This window comes from Gossypium arboreum, chromosome 6, assembly GCF_025698485.1.
Source record: "Gossypium arboreum isolate Shixiya-1 chromosome 6, ASM2569848v2, whole genome shotgun sequence".
Lineage (NCBI taxonomy): Eukaryota > Viridiplantae > Streptophyta > Magnoliopsida > Malvales > Malvaceae > Gossypium > Gossypium arboreum.
The window spans coordinates 119102614-119113459 of NC_069075.1; the positions used below are offsets into that span (position 1 = coordinate 119102614).

General features: G+C 35.1%; 1 protein-coding gene across 6 annotated transcripts; it reads left to right on the top strand.

The window, feature by feature from the left end:
- Positions 1-812: 812 nt before the first annotated feature.
- LOC108466049 (sucrose synthase-like) lies at positions 813-5319 on the top strand. 6 transcript variants are annotated; one of them, XM_053029195.1, is made up of 14 exons: positions 908-1470; positions 1564-1669; positions 1744-1870; positions 1962-2113; positions 2195-2387; positions 2519-2854; positions 2936-3031; positions 3126-3299; positions 3378-3494; positions 3575-3741; positions 3823-4047; positions 4136-4699; positions 4800-4938; positions 5040-5319. In XM_053029195.1, the coding sequence occupies exons 1-14, from the start codon at positions 1443-1445 to the stop codon at positions 5070-5072; spliced, it is 2457 nt and encodes an 818-aa protein (XP_052885155.1). In that variant the 5' UTR covers positions 908-1442; the 3' UTR covers positions 5073-5319.
- Positions 5320-10846: the final 5527 nt, after the last annotated feature.

A 10846-nucleotide genomic window follows, 5' to 3' on the forward strand; every position in this document is an offset into this window, starting at 1 on the left:
GAATTGTCAACTAATCAAATTTCGTCAGATCATCATTATCTCATTAAAATATAAATAATTATTAAATAAAATAGAAAAATAAAATTTAACTAAACCACAATCCCTTGTACCATATAAGTTATGAATGTTGGAAAATTCATTCAACCGATACACTGATGAATTGTGAGAGTAATAAATAAATTTTGGCACAAGTTTATTATTACTAACCAGACACAGTATATGTTCTCTGGATCTTCAGGTTGACAATGGCCTACACTTAATTTTTCAGATTCACAAATATTACCCAAGGGCGAGAGGGGAGAGGGATGGGTGGGGAGGTAATTTTCTTATTTGATATTAATATATATTTTTATTTACTTATATTTTAGTGAGACGATGACACGACAAAATTTAATTGACTGACATGCAAATAGCAACTTTAATAATGGAATCAAAATTTAATTATTCTAATAGACTAAAAATAGTTGAAATATCTATCTCAAACAAACCTAATAATTTAATTACCTCATTATAAATTAAAGTGGAATAGAAAAAAATTAATATTTTATTCTCAAATATCATTTAAGAGTTGCACTTGAATTGATTAAGATTTAAAAAGAGAAGAATAGAAAAAGGAAATTTGCTTTGTTGAATGATTGGTGAGTGCAGTAACAATGCTTCATTCTCCGCTTTTTGGAAAAGAAAACATTTGCTTAAAATCTTTAAAAAAAAAAAATTGAGTCTGTAATTACCAGCTTAACCCTTATTTAATAATTCTACAGCATTATTTTCCTTCCAAGACAAATACGATTATTACTGGCATTAAATTAAATAATTAAGTAGTGTGAAGCTCAAATAGTAAGTTTCTAAACAGCAGTTCCTGTATGTCATTTGTTTGCATTTGCAGCTTTCTTCTCTATAAATTCGGGCTGAAACTCCAGCTTCTCTCATTCCATTCTCCTTCGTTTAGTTAAACCCCTCCCTTTGGTTAGTTTCGTTTACCTGATCCTCTGTTTCTTTCTTTCTTTTACTTTCTTTGCCTTTGAATTCTCTTCATCCCCATGTTGCTCTTCTTTCTTCACCTTCTGCTTCTGAGACTTGGGCTCTAGTTTCTTTCACCAGCCAAGGAACAAAATTTCTCCACTCAAAATGTTGAAACAAAAACTCTTGTTTTCTCGACCAACAGAGGGGTTACTCTGCTTCAATTTCTATACAAAAACACTGCCATCTCCACTTAATAAATGGCTGTTCTGAGGATTTTTTGAATCAACTCCATTAATATTATCTTTCTGTTTCAATTAATGGGTATTAATTAAATAATATAAAAAAGAAGAATAAAAATAACATCTCCTAAATGTTTTGTTGCAACAAAATTAAGTTGAACAGTAACCATAGTTTGATTAACATTAAAGTCTATTCCATGTGGTTGGTGGCTTAAGGTGGTAGGTTTAGAAAAAAAAATAATGTCTTCTAGAATTGTATACGATCTATGTTGGTTTTGACTTTTTTTGGTGCTTATCCATCTCCGTTACTAATAATCATGTTACATAATCACTTACTCTGTTTTTTGCTCTATTTTTTTAGTTGGAAAAATGGCAGAGCGTGTGATCACCCGAGTACACAGCCTCCGAGAGCGTCTGGATGACACCCTTATTGCCCATAGAAACGAGGTTTTGGCCTTGCTCACAAGGTAACTTAAATATAACCCCTTCAACGATTGCTTTTCCTTTTGCAAATGCTTAGTTTTGTTGTTTTCTATTGTAGGATCGAGGGTAAGGGAAAAGGGATTCTGCAACACCATCAAATTATCCTAGAGTTTGAAGCCATCCCTGAAGAAACCAGAAAGAAGCTCGCTGATGGAGCATTTTCTGAAATATTGAGAGCCAGTCAGGTATAAAACAAACCCCCTTTTTTTTTTTTTGTTCTCTCTTATGGGTTTTATTGTGACACAAGTGTTGATTTTAGTGATATTTGTGTTGTAGGAAGCGATCGTGTTGCCACCATGGGTTGCACTTGCAGTTCGTCCAAGGCCTGGTGTTTGGGAGTATATTAAAGTGAATGTCCACGCCCTTGTTGTTGAGGAACTCACTGTTGCAGAGTATCTTCACTTCAAGGAGGAGCTTGTTGATGGAAGGTATCTTGAAAATTGTTCATTTTCTGTTTACTTCACTCGTAAATGCTCATTTTACCACTGTTTCTTTGATTTTTCTTGCAGTGCAAATGGCAATTTCGTTTTGGAATTGGATTTTGAGCCCTTCAATGCATCTTTCCCTCGCTCAACTCTTTCCAAGTCTATCGGTAATGGTGTTGAGTTCCTCAATCGCCACCTTTCAGCTAAATTGTTCCATGACAAGGAGAGTATGCACCCTTTGCTTGAATTCCTCAAAGTCCATTGCCACAAAGGAAAGGTATGCAACATAAAGCACCAGTTGCTTGTGTTTTATAGTTGAAATCTGCATATACTAAAACATAGATTTCTTAGCATAAGATTTAAATGATGGATTTAGTGTCCTGAATGTCTTAGTTGGTGTTTTTGCAGAACATGATGTTGAATGACAGAATTCAAAACCTGAATTCCCTTCAATATGTATTGAGGAAGGCAGAAGAATATCTTGGTACACTGCCAGCTGAGACACCGTACACTGAACTGGAACACAAGTTCCAGGAAATCGGTTTGGAGAGAGGTTGGGGTGATACCGCGGGGCGTGTGCTGGAGATGATCCAACTCCTTTTGGATCTTCTCGAGGCCCCTGATCCTTGCACCCTTGAGAAGTTCCTCGGGAGAGTCCCCATGGTGTTCAATGTTGTCATCCTTACTCCTCACGGATACTTTGCTCAAGACAACGTTTTGGGGTACCCCGACACCGGTGGCCAGGTTAGCCTTCTAAGCCTTGGTATAATTTGTGTATAAAACAAAGTTTATAAATGTATAAATCCTTTAACTTATTACTTATAGGTTGTATACATCTTGGATCAAGTCCGTGCCTTGGAGAACGAGATGCTCCTCCGTATCAAGCAGCAAGGACTCAACATTACCCCTCGAATCTTAATTGTAAGAGCTGTTGGTTATTAGTATTTTATGAACTTTTTATTTGTTTATTTTGGTTTCCTTTCAATATTTGATTTTGGTTGTTGTTGCTGATCAGATTACCAGACTTCTCCCCGACGCTGTTGGAACAACTTGTGGTCAACGAGTTGAAAAGGTATACGGAACGGAATACTCCGACATCCTCCGAGTACCCTTTAGAACAGAGAAGGGAATTGTACGTAGATGGATCTCGAGATTCGAAGTCTGGCCCTACTTGGAAACTTACACTGAGGTGAACTGTTGATCTTCTTGTATCTAATTCCTATAGATAATCTGTAATATTTACAAGTAAAAATCTCTTTGGCTTTAGGATGTTGCTCACGAAATTTCCAAAGAGTTGCAAGGCAAGCCCGATCTCATCATCGGAAACTATAGTGACGGCAACATTGTTGCCTCGTTGCTGGCTCACAAATTGGGAGTCACACAGGTTTTTAAGAGGCTAATTCACTTTGTTTTTCCTTTATCATATTTCAGTATAATGGGTGATTATATTTCATTATTTTGCAGTGTACCATTGCCCATGCTTTGGAGAAAACAAAGTACCCAGATTCCGATATTTACTGGAAGAAGCTAGAGGATAAATACCATTTCTCCTGCCAATTTACAGCTGATCTTATTGCAATGAACCATACAGATTTCATCATCACTAGTACTTTCCAAGAAATTGCAGGAAGGTATATATATATGTGTGTGTATATGTATTCTTGATATGCTTTTTTGTACAGTTTTAACACACAATATTATGATGACTTCAGCAAGGACACTGTTGGTCAATATGAGAGTCACACTGCTTTCACTCTTCCTGGTTTATACCGAGTCGTACACGGTATCGATGTATTTGATCCCAAATTCAACATCGTGTCTCCCGGTGCTGACATGAGCATATACTTCCCTTACACCGAGAAGAAGAGGAGGTTGAAGCATTTCCACCCCGAGATTGAAGACCTCCTTTATAGCAAAGTCGAGAACGAAGAACACTTGTAAGTACAACACACCAAAATGTTTTACCTACATGTTATTAGCAAATTCCTATTTGAACTAATGATTTGTTCATCGTTGTCCCAACAGATGTGTGCTAAATGACCGCAACAAGCCGATCCTATTCACGATGGCAAGGCTAGACCGTGTTAAGAACTTAACCGGACTCGTCGAGTGGTACGGCAAGAATGCAAAGCTGCGCGAGTTGGTTAACCTCGTAGTCGTAGGTGGAGACAGGAGAAAGGAATCCAAAGATTTAGAAGAGAAGGCCGAAATGAAGAAGATGTTTGAGCTGATAAAAACATACAAATTGAACGGTCAATTCAGATGGATATCATCGCAAATGAACCGAGTTAGGAATGGTGAGTTGTACCGCTACATTTGCGACACAAAAGGTGCCTTCGTACAACCAGCATTGTACGAAGCCTTTGGATTAACGGTTGTTGAAGCCATGACTTGCGGATTGCCAACATTTGCTACCTGCAAAGGTGGACCAGCTGAAATCATTGTCCACGGTAAATCTGGGTTCAACATTGATCCTTACCATGGTGATCAAGCTGCAGAAATCCTTGTTGATTTCTTCGACAAATGTAAAAAGGAACCATCTCACTGGAATGACATATCTGAGGGTGGCTTGAAACGTATCCAGGAGAAGTAAGCTCACAAATTTTTGAATTACATACAAGTTAATAACATATAGTTTTTGGTTAATGTTTGTTGTAAGGATGTTGATTGTTTGGATTGTTGGAATCAGATACACATGGCAGATATATTCGGAGAGGCTATTAACATTGACGGGAGTGTATGGATTCTGGAAGCACGTTTCCAACCTTGACCGTCGCGAGAGCCGCCGTTACCTGGAGATGTTTTACGCTCTTAAGTACCGCAAGCTGGTAGATTGCATCATCTCCATTTCCTTTGTTTGGCTTATGTTAGTCCAAGTGAAAGTTGCACACTGCTAACTACGTTGTTGCCATGTTTGTGTTAATTACAGGCTGAATCGGTTCCTCTGGCAGAGGAGGAGTAAAACAAAGGAAGAGGCGGGTTTTCCCTGGAGGATTTTTCTGAGTTCTTCATAATAATAATAATAATAATAATAATAATAATAATAATAATAATCTTTTGTTGTTTTCATATTTATGGCCGGACAAGAAAAAGCCTCTTTTGTATCTCTTTTCCTTTTTTTGTTGTTTTATTTTTCCCGGCATTGTTAGAACATGGAGGGGGTACTACGCCCTTGGATTCCAACAAAAGATTGTGATTTTGTTTTCCAACTTCCTTCTTCAGTCTTTTTCCCTCATTTTCTTTTTCTTATTTGCACGTGTCTCCCAAGTCCAAACTAGTGACGCAACCTGCTATGACTAGACTTTTCCATGGACCAGATCGGTTTCGGGTAGGTCATGACAAAATTTTAGACTCATTTAATAGGTTTGGGTTTGGTTTGACTTAAAAGATGAGTTTAAAATTTTGTCCAAGCTCAACTCGGATAAAAATGTTAAAACTCAAATCTAGTTTCTTATATTAAAATTTTATATTATTTTATAAAAATATAATACATCAAAATACTAAAAATATTAAAATAAATCTTTTCAACAAATTAAAAATAAATTTAAAAAATCTTTATAGTTACGTAATATTAAGATATCTCGCAACTTAACAAGCAAATGCATATAAAATAGTAGCAAAATTAACAATAAAATAAAAGTTATACAATATCTGAACAAAAATAACAAAATAGTAGCAACATAATAGTAAAATGACAACAAAACAATAAGAAATCAGGAGGAAAACAACAAGAAAACAACAAATTTTTTTTCTTTTTCCAACTTTGAGTCGTGCCAGGCCAGGCCAAAAAATTATTACCTGAAGCCTGACCTATTTTCTAAACAGACCTTATTTTTTTATGCAAGTCCATTTTTTAGACCTATATTTTTGTCTAAACTCTCACTTTTCAGACAAGCTTTTGGGTTGGATCGAGTGGCTCAACTCATGGATAGGTCTAGCTTCGACCGAACACAATATATAACACCCTTAACTCGTATCCGTCGCCGGACTAGGGTTAAAGGCATTACTTGACAAATCGAAACATTTCACAATTAATTCACAAACATCATTCACACATAATCATAAATCATTACAAAGTCCCTTACATAGGTCAACGAGACTTTAAACATGCATTAAAAAGGGGTCGGGACTAAACCAAGCTCATACAAAATTTTTCAAAACTTAAACATTTTTCAAAGTTGTACAGGTCACACGCCCGTGTGAACAGGCCGTGTGCTTCACACAGTTTTACATACGCCTGTGTGTCAGGCCGTGTCAAAACAGGGCATACATATTGACTTGTCCATACGGCCACAAGATACACCCGTGTGCTAGGTTGTGTGAAAATTAAGGAGGCTACTGACTTGGGTCACACAGCTAGTTACACGCCCGTGTGTCTAGCCCTTGCTCGAAACTGACTTGGCCACACGGCCTAGCACACGCTCATGTGTGCGATCGTGTCGTCTGCTCAGGCTCATTTCGAAATGGCCCTCGAGCAACATGGTTGAGACACATGCCTGTGTCCCTACCCGTATAGGAAAAAAATAGGCCATTTACAAGGCCAAAATGCCACCCATTAAGGGTCCTCCCTACAAGTAATAAATAAACATCAATTGCATACCAAATGTTCACCATTTCATAACCAATACATACACCAATTAAGCCATAACATTATCAACCAATTTCATGCTTAATAACCATACCAAAATATGCCAAAACATAAGACAAATTCATCTAAACATTTGTTTTATAATCTCATTTTACTTCATTCAATCACATACTATAAACTTACCAATTTCTCAAATATACACATACCAAAACTTACCAAAATTGACCATTTCATTTGGTCAACTAAAGGCACATCATAATGACACATTTGCATCACATATCATATGTCAAAATCAAACCATAAGTTCAAACACAAACTAGCCATATCACATGGCATGATATATACATTACAAAACATATCTAAATACTTCCAGCCTATACATGCCATACTTTTATATTCACAATGTCAAAAGGTACCAAAATAAAGTTCGATAGTGTGGTGACGATCCTTGATGATCCTCGAGCTCTCAGTAGCTTCGATATCTATAAAACAATGCAAACACACACAAAATAAGCTTTCAAAAGCTTAGTAAGCCATATACAAATAAACTTAACATTCAAAACATGAAAGCATATTCAATTTACATATACTCTATGGCCAAATGCTATCTCAAACCACATAGTTTATATACATTTAACATATTCCCAATTCATTTACACATATAGCATATTTTCTCATACTTACAACATATATCATCACTTGTACATATACTTACCTTTTATTCTCAAACTTAGTAAACATTTCAAACGTACTTGAATCGGATACACATCACATATAATCATTCATTTCTCGGAATGCCCATTGAACCGATCGAAATCATAAGGATACGCGGATAGCTCAGAAAGCTCGTACAATGCCAATGTCCTAGAAGTGGTCTTATATGTAATAAAATATCGATGCCTTTGTCCTAGATAAGGTCTTACACGAAATCAAATATGATGCCAACGTCCCAGACGTGGTCTTACACAAAACATATATCGGATTCTATGTCATGACATATGTATCCTAACTATTCCTAAGGTTCGTAAGGGGCTTTTCGGACGTCAGAACTTTGTCGATACTTTCTCGGATATCTCATATTCAATTCAATAAGCCATTCATCATTGTTCAATAGCATTTAAACATAAGTAAACCATTACAAACACATTTATTTGTATATAGACTTACCTCGTACGGGTATGAACAGAAACAAACGGCTATTCAACGATTTTCGACTTTCTTCGATCTAATTCCGTTTTTTTTTTTTTGGTTCTTGCTCTATATAAGTTCAAATTTAACTCTTTTATTTACCAAATCATTCAAATCAATCCAAAAACACATATTTAGGGTATTTTAAAAATTTCCCTCACATTTTTACATTTTCACACTTTAGTCCCTAATCACAAAAATCACAAAATACACCAAATTTCTTTACACACATTCTTAGCCGAATATTCCAGTGTTCATATTAGCCCATATGTTTCATTTATTTCACATTTTATTCCTTCAATTTCTCATTTTTACAATTTAACCCAAGTTACTCAAATTCATCAAAAATTCAAATACAAAACATACTAACCCAACAAATATCTTTCATTTTCTATCATCTAACTTCATAAAGCTTACAATTTCATCAATGACATATTTCAAAATCATCATCCAAATCAGAAATTTAGCCATGGGCTTTATAGAATATCAAGCAACGATAACAAAAACGTAGAAATTATTGAAAATAGATCAAAACACATACCTCAATCAAGCAAAACCTTAGCCGAACCCTAAACTCTTTTTCTTCTTCTTTTACTTAGTATTTTCGGAAACCATATATGAAAATGAACAAAATATATGACTTTTTATTTTATTTTAATTATCATATTAACCAAATACCAATTTTACTCTTTGATATAAAACTATTTAATCATTAAACATATGACCATTTATGTCCATCCATTAAGCTAATGGTTTATTTGCATATTAAGAACTTCACATTTAATAAGACACATCAATTAAGCACTTTAACAAATAGAAGGCCACTTTTACAATTTACGCGTTAGGTCTTTTTATCAAGTTGAGTACACAAACGATTAAATTTTCATACGAAACTTTCACATATGCTAATTCACATATCATAAGCACGAAAAATAATATTAAAATATTTTTTGACTCTAATTTATGGTTTCGAAACCACTATTCCGACTAGGGTCTAAACCGGACTGTTACACAATATGCCAATAATCTCCACCCAAAATTAAATCGTAATTTATTGGCTTTAAAATCAACTCGATATTTTTATTTTTTATCAATTTTAAATAATTTATTAATTGCTTTCTAAGTATTATCATGTTAGAGAAAATATTAACAAAGTATTATATCAATATGTGTTGAGTGAAACGATTAATGTACATTTCACTCCAAAGTGAAGATCCAAAGAAATAAAATTGTTGGAGAGACAACCATAAACACCAAAAAAATTAATCTTTATGAATTATAAAGAAACATAATAAATACCTTAATTCTATAAAAAAAGTAATATAAGTTACTCATTAATATTAATAAAAGTTTTATATATTAAAAAGAACTTCAGTAATCATCGTATGATGTATAACACCCCAAAACCTAACCTAAAAATTTAGACCAAATCCTGGAGGTTACATTGATCACCGAATTAATCGTAGGAAAATTTTACAAAACAAATTATCTCAAATCCATTACAAGCACTTTTTTCTCTTTACGATCCATAACATTTAATCATTTAGATCTTAATCAGAAAAACTATAGTTAAGTTTAATTTATGAACAAAATAAGATTTACGAGAAAAATCCAAAACAGAACTTGTACCACAGTTTTTGTAAAACCTTACAGTTCATAACAGTATATCAAAATGGAAACTGAAAAGAAAAACTGTTAACTTGTTTTTAATCATGACTGCCCGAGACCTCTGCATACCGAGTCTAGCATCCGAATTTGAAAATCTACCTGCAAGGGAAACACTAAAGGGGTAAGCTACACAAGCTCAGTATGAGTTCAAAATGTATCTAACAACAGAATTACAAATCAAAAACCATACAATAGTTCAATAACGAAAAGTACTTACAGAGATACGCAGAATAGAAAACAAACTCGGAACCAACGTCACGAAAATATGCAACAGTCAAAACACACCAAATCACACATAGAATACTCAATAGATAAACCGGTCACAGGTCTATACAATAATACTTATCATCACAATGTTATGATGATCAGACTGATTATAGGCAAGTTGTAACATCCTGATTTTCGGGTTTATTCGCGATTTTCAATATTTTGTAAAGATTTTTAAAATTTTGTATTTGGATGTGGAATTAGTATTTTGAGTAGGTAAATGGGCTTATAGAAGGCCCATGAGTTGGCCAAAACCCAGTTGAATTTTTGGAATTTTAGACTTAGGAGTTAGGGGTTCTGGCTAAGTGGCCTTAAGTGGAGTGATGGGTAAATTGCATCACAAAAAGAGCCTTGGTTAAGTGGCAAGGGTGACGCCACTAGGCTCCTAGAAAAGTGGCGTGTGGAGCTTTGGGAAGGCAAGGGATCGATTCCTGTGTTGGCAAATAGATGCATTTATTTTTTTTAAGTGCGGAGAGGGTAAGTGTTGGAGTTGGTGGATTCGCTAGAGGAGAGTTGGATCGGTTTAAATGCTTGGATTAAGGAGGGATAAGGGAGAGATTTAAGGATTTGGATGAGGTTAGGAGTTGGCGAATTATGGGAATTGAAGAGGAAAAATCGGGGGTATTAGGTTGGTATTTGGCACTTAGGGTATTGAGTGGTGCCGTTTTTCTTCTGCTTGAACACCTTAGGGTTGTTTTTCCTCTCTAGCCGAAACTACCACCTCCCCTATTCTTCTTCTTCTATTTTTCTTCTTTAAAACTATTCATCATACCTGCTATTCATTAATACTTTTGCGAATCCATAAAAGCGAAATCTCGAGATCACCGCTTGTGCCGATTTCTTCAAAGCCGTGTTCTCCTATGTTCTTTTGTTTTATTAATTTACAATTATCTTTTCTTAATCCTAGATACCGACAACAATTCTACTTCAAGGTTATAGCCCCACATTATCATCTTCTTCATCACACAAAAGCGAAAAACCATAGATTTGGGGGCTTATAGCGAAACTTCAAGACTTTGGGGAAT

What these genes read in the sequence shown, in the direction of transcription:
- LOC108466049 (XM_053029192.1), top strand. Translation starts at nt 1,443, where the DNA reads ATGTCTTCTAGAATTGTATACGATCTAT. An exon ending in TAGAATTGTATACGATCTAT is followed by an intron (nt 1,471 to 1,563) that starts GTTGGTTTTGAC and finishes CTATTTTTTTAG; the next exon opens with TTGGAAAAATGGCAGAGCGT. An exon ending in TTACCCCTCGAATCTTAATT is followed by an intron (nt 3,032 to 3,125) that starts GTAAGAGCTGTT and finishes GTTGCTGATCAG; the next exon opens with ATTACCAGACTTCTCCCCGA.